We start from the raw sequence: 27,668 nt of genomic DNA, 5'->3' as shown, positions 1-27,668 counted from the left end.
AGCTACAACTACCGCAATTCTGGCCACATAACCTTACCGTGTGGTTTACTCAGGTTGAAGCTGCTTTCGACCTCCGACACATCACCGCTAAAAAAAAAAGTACCTGCTTGTGCTCTCGGCCCTCTCACCCAAAGTCACTTGCAAGTTCCGGGACATTATCGCTGGTGCCCATTGACACACCGTGCGACCATTTCAAGGTGGTTGTGCTTATGCGCGTGCAAGACTCCTTCAGAGTGCAGGCACCTTCAATGGCTGCTCAATATAAAAGAACACGGCAATGGGCGCCTGTCACGGCTGCTTTGTGACACGCGACAACTCCTGAATGGCTGCAAGCAGGACAGGGACATCCCAATTCTTCGCGTGCTATTTCTGCAGCAAAATGTCAGTGTGATATCAGCCACAGCACTTGATTATCCACTAGAAAACCTTGTGGAGCTCGCCAACTCCATCGTAGATTACACCATCATGAGCACTGTTGTGGGGACAACTGCAATTCTAGCTTCAAACCTTGAGGCCCATCAGACATCGTTGGAAATGAAGCTTGGCAAGCTCGCTGAGCAGACCTCTGAAATACGATTTTCGTCTCGTTAATGCTGTCCCTCTTCAGCTCGACGACAGCCGCTGCTATCACCTTCAAGGTCAAGATTGCATTGCTGGTAAAAAAAATTAAGAGGTTTTACATGCCAAAACACTTCTTGATAATGAGGCATGCCGTAGTGAAGGCCTCAAAATTTGGACCACCTGGGGTTCTTTAACGTGCACCTAAATCTATGCACACGGGTGTTTTTGCATTTCGTCCCCATCGAAATGCGGCCGCCATGGCCGGGATTCGATCCCGCGACCTCATGCTCAGCAGCCTAACACCAGCATTGCTGGTACCATTACAACTTTGGTACTAGTGCACGCTGGTGTTGTAGTCCTTGCCGCTGGCAGGGAAACTCAGCAGTGAGTCAGTGATGGTAGCCCATGACTCCTACACACCGAGCCTCCTCTTTTACGTCATTAACATGTTTGTCAGTCCCCGTTTCTTGGTCGACATTGGTGCTGAGGTCAGTGCCATCATCGCTACACATGCTGAGTGTCAACATTCCACGATTTCCTCACCATTTTAAGCGGCCAACAACTCCAAACACAGCTTGAAGTGGTCAACAACATTCCCTCACACATGACCTCAGCCTAAAGTGCACTTTTCGGTGCGTGTGTATCGTCGTCGACGTGCATTTGGCCAATTTGGGAGCAGAGTTCTGCACTTTCGGCCTCAGTGTCAACCTACACTCGCACTGCCTCGTGAACACTGAGACATGAATGTCGGTTCAAGGATGTCTTGCGCCAATCACTTTCACCACACGGACAGCCCCACATGTGCTTTCAACAACTTCCACCTTGATTCGCACCGATATCAATGCCATCATCGGCCAAATAGCCTGGAGCTCCCAGCTTGCCACACTGTGACGTATCACATCGTCACCACCAAGGGGAGTCCACTTTTTTGCCGACAACGGCAACTTGCTGGTGACCGACTTGCCATTACACATAGAACTTGCCACATGCTTCAGTTAGGGATCATTCGTCCATCCTCGAGCAGCTGGTCATCTGCTCTCCACGCGATTCCAAAGTGAGACCCCGGCGACTACCTCGCTCTCAATGCTTGCACTGTCCCCGATCGCTATCTGCTACCCCATAAACACGGCTTTACGGCCTTTCTTGCTGGTACAACCATGTACAGCAAAACTGATCTGGTTAAGGCGTCCCTTCAGATCCCATTAGAGCCTGCTGATATTCTGAAGACAGCCACTGACACGCTGTTTGGCCTGTGAGTACGTGCGCATGCCGTTCAGGCTCAGAGCACTGCACAAATGTTTCAGCAATTTATCAACGAGGTTACTCACTGACTTGATTTCGTGTATGCCTATATCGACGACCTATTGATTGCAAGTTCATCTCCTGAACAGCATGCTTCCCATCTGTGTACAATTTTGCACGGCTTCGAGAACATGCTCTCGTTATTACCCCGATAAATGTGTTTTTGCTGTTCATAACATAGAATTCTTTAAACACCGTTTAACACCTGAGGGTACCAGATCGTTCGACAAAAAAGAGGCTCTGCAAGAGTTCCCACACACGTCTATATGAAAGCTGCGAGAGTTTCATGGCCTTTTGGACTTTCACCATCGTTTCCTGCCCAAGATTAGCAGACCATTCTTCCTCTAACTGACTTTCTCAAGTGTGCACAGTCTCCTACTACCTCACTGGAGTGGACGCCTGCCACCGCCTAAGCATTCAAAGCTACCAAGAATGCTCTGGCTGACATAGCGCTCCTCGTACATCCTCTGCCTTATGCACAGATGCATCTCGTCACAGATGCTTCCTCCACTGTTGTAGGTGCTGATCTTCAGAAGTACCAACACTTTGTGTCCACTTGGGTTTTTCTTGAAAACACTGAAAACCCTGGAAATGTGCTACAACACATTCAGTCACGAGCTTCTCGCTGTTTATCAGGTCGTGCAACACTTCTGACACCTCCTACAGGGTCTAATTTTTAATGTCTTAACGAACCATAAGTCCCTCACATGTGCTTTTCATGGAAACCACATGATGCACACTTTGAAAGAGATTCCCCACCTGAATTTTATCCCGGAGAACACAGTTGACTTTACTTACACTGCAGGTCTTGTGAACACTGCTGCAGACGCTTTTTCATGCAGCGATGCCATTTTGACAACTAAGTTTGACTTCAAAGAGATCGCGGCAGTGAAACAGTGGGCCTCTTCGATTATGCCATCCCGGATCGTCCGCGGCTGCCGATCTGACTAGCCCTGACTGAAGAGCGCGTCACAGTTTGATGATCCAGCTGTCTGGTACTGCACAATGTATCGTTCAAAATAATCGTGACCGAAAGTCTCTCTCCCAGCTGCCATCATCTGCTGACCTATGACCCTCTACCCAGCTTATTCATTAGCGTGGCCCCAGAAATGGTGCAGCCTCAGAGGCCATGTCGCAGACACAACCACAAATCTTGCATAGTGGAATCGCAGCCTGAGCGCACAGAATGTGTTCGCAAAGTGCAGTTTACGTCGTGCTCTCGCTCTTTGTGCCCCTTAACTGCTTTATTTAAGCTAGTTCATTGCCAGCGAAATTTAAGCGGAATTCCCACATGTTGATAAGCAACATCACGGTCCTGACACGTCGCTGTTCATGCAGAAAGCACCTGCCGATATCCTCAGAGCTCAGCAGACCGTCTTCTAATTAAAAGCCCGACGCGTGTCTAGGACAGAGCACGAGTACACAGTCTACTAATCCTGCCCGTCAAAAAGCAAATGCTCGAGCTCGGCAACAGAAGGAATCAACATATCGCACAATATAGCGCAACAGTAATCGGCAAAGCTCTGATTGTATACCACCCCAGCTAGTGGCGTGAAATAGCAGCATGCAATGTATGCTTTGCTGCACACCAGTTTCACTTACCTGACGAGCGAAATCTACCTATTTACTATGCACATTGCAATGAACATGACAGATTTCGCGAAAAACATCAAGAAAAGCAAGGATGTGTGCCTGACCGCTGTGCTTCTCTATTGAAAGACACGAAGACTACAGCTCTGGTAATTAGACCACTCATGAATAACTCGCATGATGGCACGCAAAGCACCGTTGTAATAGAAGCGATAGCTGAGTGCACAGGATTTGCCATCTGGAACGCATAAAGTACGCAGAAGCACACGGCATCTTTCATAACCTGGCATCAAACGCAGCGTGCATCTAGCAGACGACAGCCGCCGTCTGCTAGCTGCTTGTGCAAGCAAAAATCTGCTGCCAGCTCCAAGAGTCCTCGGACAGTCTACGACTTCTGGTCCGTGAAAAACAACTGCGATTCTGGCAGCTCTCGGACTGGTGCAAGGAGCTTCCAAAGCTGTTCCAAGAAAATCTGATGAGGGACAGCAGTCCCAAGCAGTCCAGGACTGTAAGGGACTGATAATGGATGAGGCCCAGTTTGACAGCGAGACGGCTGAACTACACTCTACGTATATGTTGCTTGCACTATGCGATAGGTTTGGTAATATAGATGAATGATTAATTGATTAAATTTATCCCACAACACGATTACCATTGATTGATGTCCAGCTTTCATTTCATCAACTTACTTGATTAGGCCTGTTTGATTAATTGTTTTCGAGAGTTTGACAGGAGTGGCGCAAAAAATTTATGATATCGTACTGTAATGGCAGCACATGAGCAGCGACTGTGTGGCTGTTGGCTTTTTCCGAGAGATGCGTAGCCGAGCACTTCCTCTCTCTTCCTCCACACGTCACCCAAAGCTAGAGGCTTGAAATGACCGCGCAATTCGAAGCATACTATAGCAACCCAGTCGTTCATCATCGTGCCACTTCCAGTCGACTTAAGACGTGGCAGAGCATGCACGCCGATTTGGAGCATGTATTTGATATGGCGACGCAGTTGATGTCGATTTGAGCAAACCTACAGCGTCTGAGTGTCTATTCTCGCACGCTGGTTGTGTAGCTATATAAAGAAAGTGTCGCTTTAATCCAAATATCCCATTCAATTGACATATTCCTTCGCACGTAGAAAAGAGCACATGGTTTAACAGCCTAAACCAGTAGTTTTCTTTTCTCTGTGCATATTAGAATTTCTTGCATACTTCAGTTGGACTTCACCTTTCAGTTTTGCCATTTTTCTTCTTTCTTGTTTAACTGTACCGTACAGGGATTTACTAGAGTCACATATATTTGATTCTGCACTAAGTGCCATTCTAAACATATATTGTTTATCTTCAAAAATCACTAGTGCTAACTACATTTAGTTTTTAACAAGTTAAAGATTGTCCTTTATCAAACCTTTATACACTTGTCTTTCAAACTTAGTTCCAACTCTCAAACATTAAAATAGGGTCCTACAAAAGTAAATAATTGTGTTTCAAGCTTTTTAAAAGTGTCGACAAAAATGTCAATAAATTAATCGATAAAGAAACCTGCATAGAAAGTTATCATTCAATTAAAGGCTAAACTGATTAACAATTAATCATTAATTGAATAAGCTAATTGACCATCCCTCCTCTGTAAAATGCCGCACTCCTTCTCCTCAGGCACCATTGTATGCGATGTGTCGACTAGCTGCTCGCGCCCCATTCGTGCCAATGCATCTTTGTAGACGAATCTTTGAGACGTTGCACACCACCAGCCACCCTGAAGTTCGTGCAACACAGCACCTCGCAACCACGCGCTTTGTGTGGCTGAGCATGGACTCTGACAACCGCCGATGGGCATGTGACTGCCTCCAATGCCAGCAAGCTAAGATTACCAGACACACAAAGCCACTGATACAACCTTTTTACCTACCAGACACACCTTTCAACCACACGCCTATCGACATCATTGGTCCTCTACCTCCATCCCGTAGTGCCCAATACATCCTCACTTGTGTGGACCGGGACACCCGCTGGCTGGAAGTATTCTCGCTACTGGACACGTCACCAACATGTGTCAGCAGCTGGATTTCCCGTTTTGGCTGTCCAAGCGTTGTCACGACCGACTGTGGACATCAATTTGAATGTGACCTGCTCTGCGAGCTTGCAGACCTGCTTCGTGTCCGTCACATTCACACGACGGCGTATCACTCGTCCACCAATGGTATGGTGGAGTGGCTGCATTGTCAGCTCAAAGCTGCCCTTGTAGCCCGCAATGCCAGTGCCCGATGGGTCGACAAATTCCCTTTGTTTTCCTCGACATATGCTTTGAATTTTAAGGAGGACCTCAGGTGCACGGTGGCTGAGATGGTTTACGGCACGACCCTGCAACTACACGGTGAATTTTTTTCCCCACTGTGTTTCGAAGCACTTAAACTGCAGGACTATGTAGAAAGGCTTTTTCAGTGACTGTAACTGACCTCTCCATGGACACCTTCCACTCGAAACGTCTGTAAGCAAGGACCTCGCTACATCGACCCACGCTTTCATCCGTTGGGAAGGCATTCAACCGTCCCTCAAGCCCCATTATGATGGCCCATTTCTTGTTCTCCACTGAAATATAAGATGATGCTGACCATCCGTGTTAATGGCCATGATGAGGTTGTGGCACACGACTGCATCATGCCAGCATTTGCACTGAACACAGCGCTCACATCGGCACCACATGATTCCTCTGCCTGTACTTTGACTGTGGAGCCAGGACAATCCGCTCGAAAACGGGTTAGCTGAGCACCCACCAGTCCCAGTCCAGTGTCCCCAGTGGTAGACCTCTGCTTTTCTTAAATCTTTTTTTTGCTTTTTTCTTTTTGCGTGTGTGCATGCACACACACACATGTACACACACATACACTAGAGAAGATGCTGTGCTAATCTGCCTGGCACAAACACATATGCTATCCGATGCCACATTGAAAACAGACCGGGCTGATTGGTGGGTCAAGTATGTGGCAAACATCCAGACATACTTCATACTACTTTGAAATATTTACTTTAGTCGTACAAATTTCCCACCCTCCCTTCTCAACCCCTCTGAGAGCTGGACCACTACACTGCAAAATATCTACGCCCTACGCTATGGCCCCCTGCTAGCAGCTCACATAAAGTACGTCGACAAGTTCAGCCAAATGGACTCAGCACCATGACAAGGACTGCACTGAGCTCCGACAGCAACGGCTGGGACTAAGAGTTGTTCAGAAATAAACTTAAGTTTCCTCCCTTTTATTCAACCACTATCATATGTGTCCCAGATAGTCCTTGCGGGAAAAAAGAAGAGAAAAGAGAAAAAACCGTTAACATGGCTACGTCATTGACAGTGCATTAGAAAACATTAGGATCCTTCTTTATAAATGAACTCCTCCATTTATCCGTAACTGTTGTAATATCTCTAATTATTGTGGAAGAGATATTTTCTGTGAATTAGACTGGCCCAATGGGAAAAAATCAGTCTTTGCAGTCACTGACCAAGTCTTCATGGCATGACTGACACCTCAAAACTACACGTGGTCTCCCAGTTCATAGCAAACTCGTCACTGTCTATAAAGAACCAATATGTAGCTCACAAAATATTTTTCCATTCATGATGGTCAATGAGCACAATTACTAACCTTGCAGAATGTCTGGTCTGCATGTGAAAGGTCAGGCACCATCAAACTAAATCATCAACCACACAACATTTACAATGCGTGCCGTTATTTTCCTTGTGCATGCGGCTAGGCTGTTGTAGGCAGTGTTGATAGACGAACTAAACAAAAAAATGCCACAGGTCCACCCACACTTAAGATGGTAATTTTCTCTTCTTTCATAAGTTGAGACAATCATATTCCCTAACAAGAGTAGGAAGCATGCCATCTTTACAGAAGTGAACAATATTATTGCACTGGTTATGCGTCACAGTCAAAATAGCCACAAAACATTCTATGTAAATGTAACCATACCACTCTGCATTGTGATGGGATGTGGACATCATCTGTGGAAAATCAATCAGCGTGGGCTTGTCTTCAGCATTAAGCATCAAGTTGAATTCATTAAAGTCTCCATGTATGAGGCCACAGTTGCCCAGCTTAACAAGCAAGTCCATGAGCTGATCATACAGCTGCGCAGGATCTTCCAAGTCATGAACATGGCACCTGCGATTGGGAGGTCGGCAGTTTAGTTTATTTAAACAAAGTAGTCGACTCTCATTACAACGGATCCTGATAATCAGACAAGAAATGTTTATTTTATTCAAAGTCCGTAATATCTGAAAATTTGGCCGCAATGTGTAATGTTATTACAAAGAGCAAGTGACAAACATACGAAATTAAAAAAAAGAGGGGGGGGGGTTGCAGTTTCATTCGAGGCAAAGCATCTATTGCGATAGCAAATTAACAGACAGCTCTGTGAAGTAAAGATTGTAGTTTTATTGGCCGTACAAAGTTGTAAACATTCGCTTACTAACTAAATTAACAAGCACGGTGTCACGCATGCACAGGTAAACATGAACACATCTCGCTCGATGACTGCAGAAAGTTGCTGTCAAAAGTGAGGAAACGTAGTAGCAGCAGCGAGCGAATTGGCCTCCGTGCTGTCTCTCGCTTCAATGCAAACAAAACGTTGAAAGCACAGTGCAACAAACAAAGATATCGGCACTGGGTGCACTTTGTCCACATTGCAGATCACGTTCAAGCTTTCAAGATATCGCACCCGTGCGGCAGCGCCGTAAGCAGCAGCTGCTGCAGTAGAACCCCCGCCGCCTCCTATGCAAAAGCAGACGGCATGCTTTTGCCCTGCCTTCTTCCTTCGCACGCACGATCTTGAGCCGTGATCATCGGCTGCCCCTCGCGAGTCAGTTGTCAGCTTGTGTCGACACAGCAAAATTCCGTTTTATATGCCTGATTTTGATAAAAATTGCCATTATTTCGTCCGCTGTAGCCGATAGTTCATTGTAACTCAGTCCGTTAAAAGCGAAATTCGTTGCATTAATAAAATAGGTAGAGCAAACTATGGTAGACATATGGTCAGTTATATCCAAAAGTCTTTTGTACAGGGGTCCGTTGTAATGAGTGTAGACTGTATTTCAAGTTAAACTTGTTGCCACAATTTATAATGAGCATGCATACCTCTAGACAAAGTGTCGGTCAAAGTAACTATGCATCACATCAGCTATAAACAAGATACTAGTGTACCAAAACATGAGCCAGGTGTAGCGCCACACAACGAAAAAAATTTTTTTTTGTCCGCATGCTATTTTCGTACTTTTGAGTCAGCGCTAGCACTAGTTTGTTTTCAACAGGTATGCTTACAACTGAAACTGCTGTTCTCCCTCACTTTTTGAAACTGCAAAACAGTAGTAGGTCACATGTGCAAAGCTACTCAACGTTAGGTTGTGTGCCTGTCCTATCACATAACCTACAAGTAGGAAAACAATTAATTAACGGAAAAATGAGACATCCATCCAATTGTAGCAACTGCTACAAAGGAAACCCATACGGGTTCCTCGAAAGAAAAGCCTCGCAGATGAAGAAAAATTCATCCTGGTACGGGACTCAAAACATGGGACCACCACCTTTCTGAGGCAGCTGCTCTACCATCAGAGCTAACCAGGCGGCTAGTAGATGGCAGGGCGAAGTCGAATTTGTCAACAACTCGAAGCAAAGGCAAGAGTTTGACATAATAGTTCTGCAGAAACCCACAAGGTGGAGAGAAGTGCAGGGTGTCTACCAAGTTGACATTTCCAAATTTCCTGAGTTTTCCAGGTTTTCCCCAAGTGCCTTTGCAAAATTCTGGGAGCGACACAGAACTTCGTTTTATGTGAAGATGGGTTGACACCATGTTGCCCGATGCTGTCATTGTCTATTAAGTATGTTAAAAAATATAGAAATGACTTAATGCAGTTTGAATATTAAGCACTAGTGTTTATTTTATTCAAAAAGAAGACAGAAGGGCAGGGTTAGTAAAATGCACACTGAATAAATTATCTTTAAGAATGGTAAACACCATTGCAAATCGAGTCAAACATTCTCAAATACGAATAAAAAGGATATGCACACAGAAGCAAATATTCTCGAACATGAGCTGTATTTATCAACTGATAGCAAGCTCATTGGTATGAGGCCTGAACATTGTCACAAGTGAAATTCTCTCTGAACAGTTGATAAGCCAACCTTAATTGTCCTGACATACTCAGCCTGCGTACAACGCCTCAGTGTTGTGTTACTCTGCTTTAATGAGTTCATTTTGGTTTGTATGAGGGACACCTGCATCACGGCCTCAGCCAACACTTTGTTTTTTGAGCTCAAGTTCCTTCACAGAAGCGGCGGCACTCTTCCTTTCCTGTTTATTTTCAATGCGTAGGTCCCTTCTGTTCTCGTCATCCTTCCACCACGTGTTCGCCCTATGGACCATTTGAAGCATCCTCTTAGTCAGTTGTACAGTCAACGTCCGATTTTTCACTCTCTTTAGGGGCCGCGAAAACGTCAGAAAAATCGGGCAGTGCGAAAAAAATGAATGCATGTCCTTTACTGTCCTTAAAGGGCCCCTCACCTTGCCGCACAACAAATTTCGTCGATTTGCTGGAAGTTGTTACATGCCGTCTAGGGAGCGTTCTGCCAGAACAATTTTTCAAGCTGGTTCATTAATAGCCGAGATAGAAATATTTCAGTGCCGCGAACCCATGATGTCAGGCGGCGAGGGCCACTGCTAAGAGAGGCACCTTCTCCCCTTTCCCTGTCTAGCCTCTGCAAGCGAAATTTCTTCCCTGTGTTCTTCCATACCAGAGCTCAAAAAACGTGACACATATGTCACGGGCCCCACTTTCATGTTTTTTCCCTTACTATTTTGCTGCGAGGTGCATTTCTGCTAACGGCATCACCCACAAGCTGTTGCGTTCGTCTCGTTTCGCGCAGCGCATTATTTTGCAAGCTGCACATGAGAACAGCTGACTAGCGGTATAAGCCAGTGCTATGCGAATACCGAGGCACTGTCTGACACAGACACAAGCAGTTCATAGAGCATGACCGCGTGATGGAACATGGTAGAAAATGGCATACTTATGTTGTCTGCGCTCGTGACTGCACGACGTGGGATGAAGCAGACAAAGGGGAATTACATCTCTCTTGCTGTGGTGCGAAGTAATACAAGAACACACAGGCATTTGGTTAGTGTGTTTTATTATTTCGCTAAACTTTAATTCGTCTATTTAAGTGCAACAAATTACACAAGTAACAGATGTTGCTTCGAAAAATTCTCGAAGTCACGTGTCACTATGAGCGCTGTCACAGCAGGGCGATGTACGTAGGCGTACCTGTGCGATATATGTCGACTCTCCGGCTGGGAGCGCGGCGCCCTCGAGGAGGGCAGACGGCGTTCGGTTTGAAATTTCAGCTTTTTCCATGGCACGTAGCGATGTAGTACCTAGCAGACATGATCGTTAGCGAGAATAGTATGCACGGCGCTTGTCAGCTCAAAATGGATAGAATTGGTGAGGGGCCTTTAAGTGCTCAAATCGCCACAGACACACTCAAGAAAGCTCTGAAGGCCTGCCAGCACACTTATTAGGCATATCGGTGCTCATACTGTAACAGGAGGCGGGGGTGCACTCGTGTATAATTAAGGAATACATACATACTGTGTCTTATGACAATTGCCCCTTCCCACTCTCGTTATGCGTCGCTGCAATACTTTCACGTATGCTTCACCATGTAACAATGCTGCATTGAGGCGAAGCTGATTTTCAAGAACCGGCATTAAGTGACGCGTCGTGCTTTCCGTGCTTCGAAGCAAATCGCGAGGGCCACAAAGGCGAAGTCAGTGCCATTGCTGACAGCGGCGAATTCTTTCAATGAAAAACACGGCGCAGAACAGCAAGAAGCTTAATAGCGAACGTCGAAGCAGCTTGGCCTAGCGTTGCCGCGGTAGTGGCTACGGCTGCCAGCAGATCCGCGTGCGAGGGAGCCGGTTTGAGGCGACAAGGTAATCAAAATGACGGCAATGATGGTGGCTTTGATTATTGCCATTTCGGACTGGTGGTCCCGGCAGAAAGTCCGGAAAATGGGACGGCGAAAGGTTTTCGCGTCCGAAATTTCAGACGTTCTTATACATTGACTCTATGGGGAATGTGGTGGTACCACGAAGCCGTCCGAACTAACAGGCGTTCGGAAAGTTGGTCATTGATGGTACACTGGCAACTCCTACAGCGGACGACACGGCATCAAAGTGGATTCGTTACTATTCCTCTCCGTTACTCGAGCCTGCATTACCGTGGCTTTCGTTCCATTCAATAAAGTTACAGCTCATTTTCCCCGATAGAAGCAGAAATTCCCTGAGTTTTCCCTGAGTATTTCCAAACTATTCAAAATCCCTGAGAATTCCTGGTTCCCCCGTCAGTAGACACCATGGAAGTGATTAATTAACGAAAAAATGAGACATCCACATAATCGTAGCAATCGCTACAAAGGAAACAGATATGGGTTCCTCGAAAGAAAAGCCTCGCAGTTGAAGAAAAATTCATCCTGGTCCGGGACTTGAATCCGGGACCATCGCCTTTCCGGGGCAGCCGCTCTACCATCTGAGCTAACCAGGTGGCTAGCAGATGGCAGGGCAAAGTCGAATTTGTCAACTCAAAGCAAAGGCAAGAGTTTGACGTAATAGTTCTGTGGAAACCCACAAAGTGGACAGAAGTGATTAATTAACGGAAAACTGAGACATGCACCCAATCGTAGCAATTGCTACAAAGGAAACCCATACAGGTTCCTCGAAAGGAAAGCTCCGCAGTTGAAAAAAGAAGTTCCGGACCAGGACGAATTTTTCTTCCTTGATGATGTTGAGACATAACAAAAAGTGACAGTGCAAGACACAGGACATAAAAAGGAGACACACAAAGTGCTTCGTACGTCTCCTTTTTCTGTCCTGTGTCTTATGTCCTGTGACTCCTTCTTATGTCCTCACGCACTTTTACTTGTTCTATAGGCAACGTGTACTAATAGGAGCAAATTTACACCTTACTGGTCAAGATACTTAGAAGTGGAAAGAAACAATGGTCAGCGAGTAGCCAGAAGCTTTATAGAGCTCAAGTAATGAAAGCTTACGTTCATACTAATCCCATACACCCAACAAGATATTAAGAAATATTGAAACTCAAATTCTGTCATGTAGTAAATTCAATTTGCATACAAAAGTGAGACTAACACTTCCATTAATAGTAATTTTGGACAGGCTAGGCTTGCTTCCTGTTCAAAATAACTTAAAAGCAAAGCGGTGCAGGTAAACTGATAATGTATGGCATCAATATTTTTGGTGATTTCCGTTTGGTTAACTCAGTATGGCACTTACAGTGGGTGCCCATTGATGAGCTCCATAAGAATGCAGTGACGGTTGAAGCCCACCGGCTCAGGTACAGGAAACCCTCTGTCATGAAGAGCCTGAAAGATCACCACCACAAAATATACCTACTTATTTTGAGCTATGCACATTTCATTTCAAATTGTGTAGTCTTAAAAGGTAAGTCAGCATGTAAGTCAGCTCCCGCGAGCAGTTCGCGATTGGAATGCTTTAGCCTAGACGTTAGTCGCACAGCCCACTGTTGACAAATTTGTTGAAATTGTTGGTACAACAGTACTGTCAATCACAACTAAATGATGTTACCAACATTGTCTTTATCATTGTATTAATTACCAAATGTTTTTGGAAATGTGTGATGTGAAATGATGTATGATGCTATCAATTGTATAACCATATGCTTATTCCTTCTTCCTTTTTGTCTCTTTGCAAAACATCATATGTAATTGAAATAAGCTCTTTGTGCGTTATGTTTTTGCCATACTTATTGCTGTTAACATAGGTCCATGAAACTCTACAGTTACCAAGTACCCTTTTGTATTCTTATGTAAATGCTTGTACTACAATGTCTACAGACCCTTCTAACCCACTCCTGTAAAAATCCCTGATGGGATTGACAGTATCACAAAATAAAATAAATAAAAAATGACACAGACTTTACAATGAGGGATAAAAATATGAAAGGGATGTCCATGAGGCAACAAAAGATGAAAAAGTACGTATTCACACACCTTCATGAATGCAAACTCCTTCACAGCGGCCAATCTTGAGAGGTAAAGCCAAGAGGCCTTGTTACGATGTTTGTGGTAATCTCTCTTTTCCTTCAGTTTGCGGAAGCATACTCGACCCAACCTGCACAGAATCGTACAGTGAATACATAAAAAGACAGAAAGAAAGAAAACATCCCCCCACTAAAATTCAGGAGACAAGACAGGATGCAGGTAAAGCTGCAGGGGTCAAAATTTTCGAGAAGCTAAAAGCTGAAATTTTTACTTTTGTGATGTAAAAAAAGCTTTATTGAGTTTTGCAATACTACTTGGTGTCAGCCACAGATGTAGGGTAGTTTGGATGCCTTGGTTACACCGTGCAACTCAAGAGGTACAAGTTTTGAGTGTTTTAGGTGGGTCACAATCATTGCAATGGACTGCTCGTGCTTTTAAATGAGTGTACTGCCACATGCAAACATATCTTGGACTGTTGCTGCACCTCTTGGGAAAATGACCAGGACAGTGGTGAATAACTGAAGACAATGACTGAAACAGGGCAAGACAGAAATAGTAAGGATTCCCATGTGATTTTGGTGCAATGTGGTGACCCTGAAGGTTGGTTCATATAGCACTTCCAAAAGCCTATATCACCACCTTTGCCTCAGAAAAAATTGAGGCTGCTGAGTTTAAGACAGTTTTACAAAGATTAAGCTGCACAGTGGGCTATGAGGGACACCATAGAAGGGTCCAGGCTAGTTTTTACCACCTCTGGCCATGCAATGTGCACCTGACTCTATGTACATTTCAAATGATTGATCTCGCAGGCTGAGCTGGCATCTAAAGTAGCAACGAAGCTGCAGAAAGCAGCAGGATCACAAAGTCTTTGAGGTGCATTAGCAGTTTCATAATTATGGTGAGAACACTGGCCAGGAGCTGCAACAACAGCTGACATTCACAAATGATGCAGCTGATAATGAATAATTTAGTGGTGCACCGTCGTTAACCACACGCGAATACTAAAGAAAAGTGAACAGCACCTGAAAGCACATATAATAATAGTTTGTATCATGTAAACCCAACAAATGTACCTCCTTATGCTTACCTTTTAGTTTTAACACTGTGTCATTTATTGTTTGGTGTAAGAAATATATGGATGCAGCACAAATTGTTAGTTTTCTGAATATATTCTGCAAAGATGAATTTCTGATATGACAAGTACCAACTGTCTTTGACTTCATCTTAATGGAAGTCTACTGTATGTTCCTTCAGTCACCCGTGTCTCCAAACTTTTGCTGTGAGCCCTGCACTGCTTGTACATGCAGTGAGAAAATATGCAGGACATTTCTAAGGATGCCTACATGAAGAGTCAAATGCAAGCTGCCAAAATTTTCCACTTTCACTAAACTGATCATAAGTGAGCAGCATATGCTATTGTAGCTATCATGGCAAATCTACAGGGCTGATTTTCTTATTAACAGCATAGCATGTTAGTAGATAACATGTGCTCTTGGTAGTTAGATGTGAAACAAATCCCAGCACATTGCCTCTGAGATTTCCAGTGAGACAATAGTGCCATCTTATCTCGTAGGTCTTGGAGGTCATACCCAGGTGCTGCTTCAGTTCACAATGTTTTAGATTCTGTGTCATTCCCGGTAAGTGGTAAAGGTGCTCTTTCTGCCAGACTCGCTATCAAAAATGTATATTTTTGCTTGGTTTTTCAACCTGTATCCACTTGTACTTAATGAATTCTGGGGTTTTACATGCCAAAACTACGATCCCATTATGAGGCGTGTTGTAGTGTGGGACTCTGGATTAATTGTGACTGCCTGGGGCTCTTTAATGTGCCCCCAATGCACGAGACACACATGTTTTTGCACTTTGTCCCCACTGATATGTGGCCACACCTGTATTTCAAACAAAATTTTGCATGGGGGCTGCAGTTTGTATGCACTACCTGAAACTAGGCTTTTTACATGTTGCAGTTAGCCCTTAAGCTCAGATTTAAAGGTTCCTTCATGATATACATAAGTACCTACTAACATACTTTAGCTTTCTACACTGACGAATTAAGTGCTTTTACGTAGTTTGAATACAACCAGTTAAATATTTCGATTCACGTGGCTGCGAGATCTAGACTGTGATACACAGAAGGATAAGAAAAATGACTTGCCGGCTTATTTTGAGGACCAGGTCCCTTCCTTCTTCATTGGCTGCCACATATATATCTATATAGAACAATAAACACGTGCACACATCATGGCACTGCAAATTAACCTAAGTGCTCCAGTTGTAAACAAAGAACTCGTATTTGCTAGTGCAAAGTGAAACCTTTTATCATTGAGTGGCAGCGTCATACGTGCTGTATCATTACTGGTATTAAATATCCAATTAAAAAGGAGAGAATAAGAAGGCATCAATAACCGAGTATTTCACAGTAACGAAGCCAGAGCCATGCGACAAAGCTTTTACAATACTGTTCACATCTGACATTTCTTTTTGTTAAGAAGTTTAATGCACTGCCTATCAGGTACAAGAGTTGCAGGGAAACCTTTTTTCACCTGCCAGAATTAGTTGTATGTAATATTTGTGACAGTGGCAATATTCTGCTATGAGCGATTCGAATCGCACAAAATGCAGCGCAGCAAGAAAGAAGCACGTACCAGATTCTTTCCCTACACCAATTTGGTTGCCAACTGAATTCACCAAACCTTGTGAACAGAGAGTCTTGAGGGCGAGGTAATCGTACCCCGTATTTGTCAACCGGTAACCATCGTCTGTGCGGGGAAACAAAACGTTATTGATAAAAGGTCAATGGTAAAATAGATCAGATACCTCTAATTTAAGGCAACTGGTTAAGAGTCAAACGCGTTGCTTACATCTCTTGCCACGTTCGTAGGAAAGAAGCTTTTGTTTGCACAGCTCTCGGAGGTGTTTGTGACATCCCCCATGTTTTAGGTTGGCAATGGTGGCGACAAGTGCCCCAGGCACAAGTTCATGGTTTTTCATTCCCATTTCAACCTGTAAAAAAAATGAAAACAGAAATTTACCAATGATCGTCGGTACTTTCGACCAGTGTACGCTGCACGGTGTGTACGTAGCTACAACTAAATATGGTGAGGACTAGGTTTATCTTTCATCAGTATCTTTTTCTCCTTCTCCAACACAGTATCATATTAGGTAATTGATCACTGCAATATCTACCATGGCTTCAGTTCGCCTGCGACTGTTAGAAAGACCCACTAGAAATGCACACCACGTTCTTACCGCAGTCAAGACTCTGAAGTCGTCAGACGACATGTACCTAAGCAAAGTAAGGTTGAGTTTCCCCATCTTGACTGTTGTTGGCACGCTGCACAGTGCACCTACTACCACTTATACACCTGCGTTTAGCCCACTGTCTGGTTGCGACAGCAGGGAATATACGTTACGAACTTATAAAACGCGAAACTCAGTGAAAATACCACACTTCGATACACAGCCTCTCACCACAGAACACCTATACAACTCGCAGCATGCGCAATCGCGAGGCTAAACAGGCTAAGGCTTGAATTGGATCGATTTATTTTTTTCAATAATAACACACTTTTTATGAAAACAACTGGCATTTTAAAATATTATTGTATAAACTATTAATTCAATTTAAAAACAAAATTTATTTTGATTAAAATTATCTAGGAATTGGAAGTGCTGAAATCCGGTCTTGATAGGACCCCGGATCGACCATTTGGATTGACAGCTCGCGACATAAAAATGGCAGCGCCTAGGTCAACGCTCTGATGTTGCGGTTCAAACTAGTTCAAACTTCCCTTTTCGCTGCATCGAACCATTGATCGAACCAAAGACATGGAAACTCGTTGTGTAACTCCAACATCTACGAATTGTGAGCGTCCATCTTCGTTTACAGGTTTGGTAAACAGACGCGTTGTGCTCAAGTCTCGTCCTGGTGTCGACGGCGAGCCGCAGCTCAGTAATTTTGCTACGGAACAGTGCGCTACACCACGAGAGTTCATTGACGGGGAGGTCCTGGTTCGCAGCGTGTTCCTGTCCATCGATCCTGCCTTGCGATGTCGCATGAACGAGAATACGGGCGTGCACTACCTCACGCCGTGGCTCGTTGGACGCTGCGTCGAAGGTTTGGGCGGCGTCGGCATCATCGAGCGGTCCCACAGCCCTCTGCTTGAGAAAGGCGATATTGTCTGCAGAGCCATGTCGTGGCCTTGGCAGCTGTACTTCAAGACGACCGCCGATTCGCTTCAAAAATTGGACGTCCAAGAACTTGGTGGCGACGTGTCCGTCGTGCTGACATGCCTAGGTCTCACGGGACTCACGGCGTTGCTGGGGCTGCGCGAAAAAGGCGGCATCAAGCCATCTGCCAACCAGACTTGTGTTGTGTCCGCGGCGGCTGGCGCCTGCGGTTCGCTGGCGGGCCAGATTGCAAAGCTAGAAGGCTGCAAGAGAGTTGTTGGCATCTGCGGCTCGGATGAGAAGTGTGACTTCCTGACCAAAACACTCAAGTTCGATGCGGCCATTAATTACAAGACCCAAGACGTGGACAAGAGGCTGACGGTGACATGTCCCGATGGCATTCAGGTGCGTAAAGTTGCTTCTCTTCGTACGGTCGAGTGGAGGGTGCGGTATCTCTTGGCGAACACGTTAGTGCAAGACACAAGACAAAACAACAGCACCAACATACAAAAACATTGTACGACCAATCATTGAATAGGTATAACTTCGCTGTTTGTAGCCCGTGTAATATAATTGCCGACATAAACAGCATATAATCGATCAAGTAAAAGGTATTTTGCTTCATCTACCTATGCTACGGCAGGAATTTTTCACCGTCTCATCCAGCTTCCCTGCGTCTCACTCCTGCATCGAAAGGACGCAAGATTGAGTCCCAGAAACGTCTGCGCTCTCTCTTGAACTCATCATGATACGCCTTGCCGAACAACTACTTAACACGTTCTAAGTTACCATCCACCAGAAACAGTCACATACTAAGCATGTCTTTCATTCTCGTACTGACTGTTTAAAATACGGAGTGGATGTTCTGGTGGCAGCTCAGTAAAATTGCACGAGATAAATTTTCCTGCCAGTTCGCAGAAATACCCTAGGCTTACGTGCCCAGATTCTGACAGTAAGAATTTGCACTAGTACTAAGTGTAAGCGACGTACGTGTCATTATTTAGTATGCTTTAGCGGCACCTCCAGGGCACCAAAGCTGTAACCTGAACTGGCCCGTGGGTGTGGGCTCGCTGAGGCCCAAGCATGCCATGGGGTGCCCCCATACAGGATTGTCTGTCTGCGACAGCATACCGGTTCCACTGAACGCCGTGGTTACAGCTTTGGTGGCGCAGGATGCAAAAGGGGTAACGGGGATGCCAAAGCTGGAACTCTGTCTCTGAGTTGAGGGCTCCAGGGTTGTATAAGGTTGACTGTCCACTATTGCAGACAGCTGCTCTTCTATGTGAACAGCCCCCTTTTTCATTCCTCTGCTGCACCTTGGGTGCCCTGGTGATCCTGCTGCGAAATTATTACCTCAGCTACTGTTCCAAGGCCTCCGTTTGCCTGAATTGTCGACTCTGCCGGCATTAGTAACGTAAGCATGGCTAGTTAATGAGGACAAACTGCCGGCAGAATATACATACTTATTTCTAAATACATATTTCCCCCTGGCCATAGAAATATATGGCATATAATACCTTGATTAATATGGCGAATTGGGCATGTTGGTACATATTTGAAAAGACGGCAGTGCAAGAAAAGAGACATGACATAGACGGAGACAGGACGACAAGGTCGGGCACTGAACTTCCAATAACATGATTGTGAATGCTTCACCAAAATATGTATGCTGTCCAAGCCAGGGGCTATCATCTGTGTATGCACAAATATGCCAGCTCTTTGTCTGCAGGGGTGATAGAGGCCATGCTGACACATCCCTCCCCAAGTCTAGATATCTGTTCAGATTCTGCGATTTCTCGTGTCACACGTGTTTTACTCCTCTTAATAGCAGAAGTGTTTTAAAGGTTGGGCAAGCAGTCCTTGCAAGTTAGACAATGACTTGCCAGTAAACCTTCAAACTCTTTTCCTTTACGCACATTTTTTATATTGTTTGCGTGCTCCCTTAACCTATCGTTAACACATCTCCCAGTCTGGCCAATGTACACTTTTGTGTACATTAAAGGAATTTCATAGACTACACCTTCTGCACGTTCAACAAAAGACCGCCTGCGCTTTGTGCCACAGTCGCGCTTCTGGGTTGCCGCAGGGTCGGTCAACCAGCAAAGATTTGACAGCTTGTGAGGGGCAGAGAACACGACTTTCACGTCGTAACGCTGGACCATGTTTTTCAGATTGTGCAATAGCGTGTGAATGTAAGGTATCACAGCTACCTTCTACCTACACTGTGCGTGAGCTTCGCACATTTGTGGCATTGTGCGAATCTTTTTGAGAAGGCCCTCTGTTACCGAAATGAGGAGGTGCTGAGGATACCCGGCGCTCAGCAATCTTTCAGTTTGATTATTGAAGGCATCTGAGACACAGTGCGGGTAAGATTTGCCAAGAGCATTCTTCAATAATCAAACTTCAGGCACAGCGTGGCAATAGCTCATTTAACGAGTTTAGTGTGGGTGGACTTGAAAGGCAGGAGTGATTTGTTGGCACGCAGTTCATAGCTCCAGCAGACACGAACACATTTAAACCACTACTGGATATCTAAAATTTTGATTTGGCCATTGACTGGGAGTTCATGCGTTAGGTCAAGTGGGTGCATTGCATCTTTGAACATAGCCAACACCTTTCTGCTTTTACATTCAATGGCCTGCGCTTGACAATTTAAAACAACCCAAAAGTCATTAACAAAGCAGAATGGCTTAAGAACGTTCTTGCCTGTGAGCAAGGCATGTATGAGATGATCGAAATAAGCGAGTACTAAGTCTCTAAGGGCTGGGGCGATGCAGGATCCAATGCATACACCCTGCAAGTGTGGTGTCCCTTCAAACTAGATGTACACTGACCATAAGTAAAACGTTAAGAGTTCTAAAAAACCGCTAACTTAGACCCCAGTTGCATACTGAAAAGCAATGGAACCATTTCTGTCGATAGAATGCTCAACGCATTTAAGGACCTGCAAAGCTGTCAAAAGCTTTGCAGGTTGACCGAACCGGCGGTAACTGCGGCACAAAGCACAGACGGTGTTGTGTTGAATGCACAGAAGGTGTAGTTTATGAAATTCCTTTAAGGTGCGTAAAAGTGTACATTGGCCAGACTGGGAGGTGTGTTAACGATAGGTTAAGGGAGCACGCAAACAGCGTAAAAAATGTGCGTGAAGGAAAAGAGTTTGAAGGTTTACTGGCAAGTCATTCTCTGACTTGCAAGGACTGTTCGCCCAACCTTGAAAACACTTCCGTTATCAAGAGGAGTAAAACGCGTGTGGCACGAGAAATCGCAGAATCTGAACGGACCTCTCGACTTGGAGAGAGATGTGTCAGCATGGCCTCAATCACCCTTGCACACAAAGAGATGGCATATTTACGCATGTGCAGATGATAACCCCTGGCTCGGATAGCACATATATTTTCGGGAAGCATTCACAATCATGTAATTGGAAGTTCAGCGTTCATCCTTGTAGTCCTGTCTCCGTCCGTGTCTTTCCTTTCTTCTTTTCAAATTTGCATATAATATCTGTCAACATCCGCTCATTACGCTTACAACAACGTTTGAGTGTCTTAGGATGCTCTCCCTTCCTTGTACATTCAACTGCATTGTTTTCATACATTTATACGACGAAGCTGTATATGGCTAGCCGATTCGTCCGTCCCTCCCTCCCTCTGTCGGTCCCCTGTACGCCGAAAACTCCTCCGGCGCAACCCCGTGCGCATGCGCGAAAAGAGAAAGAGAGGCCTCAATTAGACAACACCACCTAATAGCACAAGGCCTTTTTACTCCGATCCGTGACGTCATGGTACCCGGCCCGAAATTTCAATTTACAAGGCTGGCTTGTTGAAAGCGGCGACGTCAAAATCGATGTTGCCTACTCGGGAGCATCCCCATTAAGTTGTTTGGCAGTCGGGCGAGGTAACATGATGTCATCGATCGGAGTAAAAAAGTGACATCGTTGCTCCCCGTCGCAGCCGAGCGCGCACGCAGCAGCTTCTCTCCGGCCCCGAAATGGATAAGCCACGAGTCATACATACTCCTTAGGAGCAGGCAGCTTTCGGTCAGCAACGCCGCGAGCAGAACCGGGAACGAGCTCGTCGACGCCGTGCCGATGCTGCAGCCCGACCACAAGGACAGGTTCGTGCAGCCGAGCGCAAGCAGCAACTGCGTATCGAGGATCTGACAGCCTACCAAGCCGTCGTTTTATGAACCATTAGGATTAACCCAGTGATAAACACCAGGGCCGCACGTTTCACCTTCGCTGGTTAACCACCTGTGCGGAGTGCTTGGACGGTGATTTTTCTTTTACTTTGACTTTGTTTATTGGTGATAATACTCACTACTCCGATAGCCCTGGTAAAGGACTGCAGTATGTAAGAAATAAATGAGTGAATACATGAATACCGTTTGGAAACGTAATTTATCTGCAGTACAAAACGTAGAAATGTACCTCAACTTAAAAAAAAAAATTCACCGACAATTACGATGATTTAGCGCAGCTCTATTCGTGTTTTCATATCGCAATATATTGAATCAAAGAATTTGAGAGAGACGTAGTAGAGCCGGCAATCGTCGAAAATCTGATCTGCGGGTCAAGCGCGTCGGCTTTTAATCATGACCCATCGAAGGTTCCACTGTAATCGCTGGTGCCGCATGGCTTTAAGAAAGTACTGCACAATTCGGTTCGCGCGTACAATCTTTGCAAAACAACCGCAAACGATGACAATCGAAGCAAGCGCGAACGAGAGCTGACGCGAGCAGACGATAGTACGAAACGAGCGGTCCGGCTGAGACCCGATACGAGTACGAATCAAGCGGTCGGTCTATGGGCGGGTCCGCATGACAGTGGCATGACACAAGTTTCCCGCGTGCACGTAGGGGCCGCTCTCATTGGTCTCCGCTAGAGCGTAGTCTCCGGCGTTCGCTCTTTTATTTTTCGCGGTGCTCGTTACGCCGCCGCCGCTCGCCGGAGGAATGGGCGCCTAAGAGCTGCGATATAAAAATAATTCTTTCTAGTTTTCGACTGGCTCACAGTAGCGTCCAGACAGTCCAAACCCTTAATAGGAGGTGCCGGTTAGTTTAAACGCATGCTTGTAAGTTTTTACTTCCAGCTGGGAAGTGTGCGAAAGAAATGGTACGCGACCAGACAAACACGAGTGCAGACGATCAACAGCCATATATTTTAAATACGCTCGCACGCAACCTCCCCCTCTCGCTCTCTCTCATATATGTATATATATATATATATAGAAGCTATCACGCACGTTGCTATAACTGTAGAAAGAAACATCAGTCTAGGCAAATAGACAAAGTACACGTTGTGTAGAGACCTGTTGAGAAACCGCCAGTAATTTTTAGTCGCTGATATTAATTTAGTAAATAAAAGCAGTACGTAAATGTTTAATTGTTCTTAATGTCAAGATGTCCATTACCGGTGGTTACAGAGAATCGTAAGTGATGTAAAAATGAAGTTTCCTACAAGGTATACACATCGCTAGCGCAAGACAGGGGGAATTGGAGATCGCTGGGAGAGGCCTTCGTCCTGCAGTGCACATAAACAAATGATGATGGTGATGATGATGAGGATACACATCGCGTGCTTGCTTTTTCTGACCAATATAGAAAGCCCGAGAAATATGAAAAATCATGTGATTGCGCGCCCGTGCGCACGGAATAGCAGCACCGTTAAACTGTCCCAGTGCGAAAGCAAGCTGTTCATCTGTTACTGGACCGAGCGGCGGCGATTACAGCACGCATGTGTGCTTTGCACGGCGCGCCATCAGTTCCCGGCGCATAGAGGTTCCTACATTACAATTACTATAGTCGGATACAACTTAAATCTGCAGGGAAGCCCCGCCCACGCCCTCATAACCGCCGGCCACTGTTCCTCCGCAAGGATGCAAATATATGGTTCGTACTTCAAACTTTCCCTGTTACCTAAATTAGGCGATAACCACAAAAGCAAAATTATTAGCGCGTAATTTGCGTTTTCACTCGTCTATTATAGTGGAGTGGTGAAAGCCTAATTCTTTATTGAACTGAAATAAAACGCTTGCTTCGCTGCAACTATATATTGTCAAGTTTCACTTCACTTGGCAGTGAAGTTTCATGAGTAAAACGGGCTCGACAGTGAAATGAACTGTACCGCGGATTTTTAAAGAGTGAATTGCTAAGTCTCCATATTTGAACGAAAAAACCAGTCAAAAACACAATGGACAAGAGGAGAGGTTCACACCACAACGACTGGTTCACACCCCAGTCGTTGTGGTGTGAACCTCTCCTCTTGTCCTTTGTGTTTTTGACTGGTTTTTTCGTTCAAGTATGTACCAACTGGCCCAGATTTCAACCCTTCTGCAAGTCTCCATACATTTGGTCCATGTCTGTTGCACACCTCATCGCTTCCGCCGATAAGAAGACGTCAAGATTAGCAGACGTTCCGAAGATATCAAGTACGACGCCATTTGGAAAAGGTTGGCTGGCGGAGTAACACAACCCCGCGCGGTCCGTGTGCCTTGGTTGCCAAGTTCTCTCTCTCTCTCTCTTTTTAAGTTGTATCCTACTATAGAGGCTTCGTTTATTATTCTTTATCTGGACATAAATTTCAAAGCAATTTATACTTTTTTAATGCAGAAGATAAGACTCCGCGAGTCCGTGTAATCGTTGCTAATTGTAGTGGTTCCGTTTGTCTATGCGTCCGTGGCGTAAAGGTTTCAATGTCGGGCTTCTGTGCTAGAGGTCCTGTATTCGAATGCTACAGTCGGACAACTTTAATAATGTTTGTTTAATTACTTATAACGCAGTACTTTCTTTAAAGTGATCGCCTTACAAAGTCACGAAGCCATTTACAAAGGCAGAAAGACATAGTTTAGGCAAGCGCGCGCGCGCGCACGTACGCACGCACGCACGCACGCACGCACGCGCACACACACACACACACACACACACACACACACACACACACACACACACACACACACACTCTTCTCGGACTTTCTCGAACGTGAACACGTGAATTATATACCTTCCTGGAAACACGTCACTCTGCAGTTCAAGCACCTCCTCTTGTGACTGCCCCCCTTACAGTGTAGTTCGCGACCGCGCTCGGAAATCTTTAGGATCGCCTCATGACGGAGGAAGAAGCTCTAGGACACTGGTCCAAGCGGTTTTCGACACTCAAGGTCTTCAATGCTTAACTCAGGTTCTTAAGGTCTGGTGAATTGTGCGACCGATTTTGAGAGTTGTAGCGCGTTGCATCGCGTTAATGTGCGCATTATTTCTGACTATCTTTTTATTCCTTCTATCATCTTTTATTTCCTTTCTCTCTTTCCCTAGCACAGGGTAGCCAGCGGCACTTACACTGGCTAACCTCCCTGTCTTTTCTTGCCCTGTTTCTCTTCTAGTCACTCTGTCGTGTTGACAATAGATGGTGTCGAAAACTCGACGTCTAGATTTAATGTTTCCGGCTCTCGAAATCGCTTCCGCGCCCTTCAGCAACCAAAAGCGTAGCCTTTAACATCCGCATTTTAATTCCAGAGGACGCTACCCTATGGGGTGTGGATTTGGACACCACCTATAAGAACAATTAAAAAGTGACATAATTACACTGTGTAACTAGATGTTGGGGACAAAACAATTTATGGTGATTTCTCAACAAGCCTTTCATTTTATATATATATATATATATATATATATATATATATATATATATATATATATATATATATATATGTATATATATAACACAGCGCCACCTAGACTAAACTGCTGTGTTCTGGATCTGTTGGCGACGAGCGCATGGAGGGCTCCTGCGGCCTGTCCGTGTATGGACTCGTCGCCTTGTACATTTCCTTGCTAGCGACGGCGACCAAATGGGCCTCTTAACCACTCCACTATACAAGTAATGAACTAAAAGGCTGGGAACCTAGGAGCACGGCTTTCGTCAGTCCTAAACACAAAGCCAACAGATATAAACACGTAATTCTCCCCATGTTTTCGTTGTTGTTATAGTGTGTTGGCTCTGTGTGTTTGTGACATTTATCCAAGTGTGGATCACACTGCTACATACGTGCAGTCGCTGACCGGGAGACCCTTGCACACTCGCAGGTGTACTTCGACAACGTGGGCGGCCCCGTCAGCGACGCCGTCATCAGGCACATGACTTCCGACTCCAACATCGTGCTGTGCGGCCAAATCGCTTTGTACAACAGCAGCGTGCATTACCCGCCACCCTTGTCCGAGAACATCCTGAAGATCATCAAGGAGAAGCGCATCAGCCGGGACCGGTTCCTGGTGCTCCAGTACCAGGACAAATTCGACGAGTGTCTCGCGCACTTGAAGGCCTGGATCAAGGAAGGAAAGCTGATTGCGCGCAAGACCGTCGAAAGAGGTCTCGAAAACGCGCCGCGAGCTTTCATCAGCATGATGAACGGAGGAAACATCGGCAAGCAAGTGGTCATGGTCAGCGACCTTACTGAATCCACGTGATGTGATTGAATCTTCAAACACAGTGTCCGCACAGCTCTCAGAACAGCCGAGACTGCAGGACATGGCAAATTGCATCACTTGGCAAGCATGTCGCATGCCCCAAGTCACGCAGACTGCTCTCCCTAAAGAAAACGATTGGTTACAGGGTCCAATAGCATTAAGCATCGACGCTATATGCAATTAATCGCTGTTTGCCGCTGCGCTCGAGGAAGGGACCGCTGAAGCCTCAAATTCTAGGCTAGTTGTGGGTAATAAAGTTTTCTTATAATTGATTTTTTTTATGACTGGTATTTCATCATCATTATCATCATCATCATCAGCCTGGTTATGCCCACTGCAGGGCAAAGGCCTCTCCCAAACTTCTCCAACTACCCCGGTCATGTACTAATTGTGGCCATGTTGTCCCTGCAAACTTCTTAATCTCATCCGCCCACCTAACTTTCTGCCGCCCTCTGCTACGCTTTCCTTCCCTTGGAATCCATTCCGTAACTCTTAATGACCATCGGTTATCTTCCCTCCTCATTACGTGTCCTGCCCATGCCCATTTCTTTTTCTTGATTTCAACTAAGATATCATTAACTCGCGTTTGTTCCCTCACCCAATCTGCTCTTTTCTTATCCCTTAACGTTACACCTATCATTCTTCTTTCCATAGCTCGTTGCGTCGTCCTCAATTTAAGTAGAACTCTTTTCGTAATCCTCCAGGTTTCTGCCCCGTACGTGAGTACTGGTAAGACACAGCTGTTATAAACTTTTCTCTTGAGGGATAATGGCAACCTGCTGTTCATGATCTGAGAATGCCTGCCAAACGCACCCCATCCCATTCTTATTCTTCTGATTATTTCAGTCTCATGATCCGGATCCGCAGTCACTACCTGTCCTAAGTAGATGTATTCCCTTACCACTTCCAGTGCTTCACTACCTATCGTAAACTGCTGTTCTCTTCCAAGACTGTTAAACATTACTTCAGTTTTATGCAGATTGATTTTTAGACCCACCTTTCGGCTTTCCCTCTCCAGGTCAGTGAGCATGCATTGCAGTTGGTCCCCTGAGTTACTAAGCAAGGCAATATCATCAGCGAATCGCAAGTTACTAAGGTATTCTCCATTAACTCTTATCCCCAATTCTTCCCAATCCAGGTCTCTGAATACCTCCTGTAAACACGCTGTGAATAGCATCGGAGAGATCGTATCATCCTGCCTGACGCCTTTCTTTATTGGGATTTTGTTGCTTTCTTTATGGAGGACTACGGTGGCTGTGGAGCCGCTATCTTTCAGTATTTTTACATACGGCTCGTCTACACCCTGATTCCGCAATGCCTCCATGACTGCTGAGGTTTCGACTGAATCAAACGCTTTCTCGTAATCAATGAAAGCTATATTATAAAGGTTGGTTATATTCCGCACATTTTTCTATCACCTGATTGATAGTGTGAATATGGTCTATTGTTGAGTAGCCTTTACGGAATCCTGCCTGGTCCTTTGGTTGACGGAAGTCTAAGGTGTTCCTGATTCTATTTGC

At 45.2% G+C, this 27,668-nt stretch overlaps 2 protein-coding genes across 4 annotated transcripts in view; one reads left to right on the top strand and one right to left on the bottom strand.

Annotated features, from left to right (window-relative positions):
- The window catches only part of RIOK2 (RIO kinase 2), a 71,524-nt gene extending 54,475 nt beyond the window's left edge, over nucleotides 1–17,049 (bottom strand). The window contains exons 1-7 of one of the 3 annotated variants that reach the window (XM_055076785.2): nucleotides 16,768–17,049; nucleotides 16,380–16,521; nucleotides 16,164–16,277; nucleotides 15,674–15,728; nucleotides 13,528–13,648; nucleotides 12,791–12,879; nucleotides 7,417–7,608 (exon numbers count right to left, since the gene is read on the bottom strand). In XM_055076785.2, coding sequence (XP_054932760.1) covers nucleotides 7,417–7,608; nucleotides 12,791–12,879; nucleotides 13,528–13,648; nucleotides 15,674–15,728; nucleotides 16,164–16,277; nucleotides 16,380–16,521; nucleotides 16,768–16,833 — 779 coding nt within the window. In that variant the 5' untranslated portion in view covers nucleotides 16,834–17,049. The remainder of the gene's footprint in view (nucleotides 1–7,416; nucleotides 7,609–12,790; nucleotides 12,880–13,527; nucleotides 13,649–15,673; nucleotides 15,729–16,163; nucleotides 16,278–16,379; nucleotides 16,522–16,767) is intronic. The other 2 variants (XM_055076786.2, XM_050188489.3) reach the window with 2 other exon arrangements.
- A 173-nt stretch (nucleotides 17,050–17,222) lies between these two features.
- LOC126541630 (prostaglandin reductase 2-like) lies at nucleotides 17,223–26,420 on the top strand. The gene is made up of 2 exons (XM_050188477.3): nucleotides 17,223–18,093; nucleotides 25,768–26,420. Exons 1-2 carry the CDS (start codon nucleotides 17,347–17,349, stop codon nucleotides 26,146–26,148), a joined length of 1,128 nt encoding a protein of 375 aa, XP_050044434.1. The 5' UTR covers nucleotides 17,223–17,346; the 3' UTR covers nucleotides 26,149–26,420.
- The last annotated feature ends 1,248 nt before the right edge of the window (nucleotides 26,421–27,668 follow it).

The sequence above is a fragment of the Dermacentor andersoni genome, chromosome 2 (assembly GCF_023375885.2).
Source record: "Dermacentor andersoni chromosome 2, qqDerAnde1_hic_scaffold, whole genome shotgun sequence".
NCBI classification, from domain to species: Eukaryota; Metazoa; Arthropoda; class Arachnida; order Ixodida; family Ixodidae; genus Dermacentor; species Dermacentor andersoni.
The sequence above is the reverse complement of the archived record's forward strand: the minus strand, read 5'-3'. Positions and strand labels throughout refer to the sequence as shown.

Coding starts and splice junctions, on each gene's coding strand:
- LOC126541630 (XM_050188477.3), top strand. CDS start 17,347: ATGGAAACTCGTTGTGTAACTCCAACATCTACGAATTGTGAGCGTCCA. Junction 18,094..25,767: donor CATGTCCCGATGGCATTCAG/GTGCGTAAAGTT, acceptor GCACACTCGCAG/GTGTACTTCGACAACGTGGG.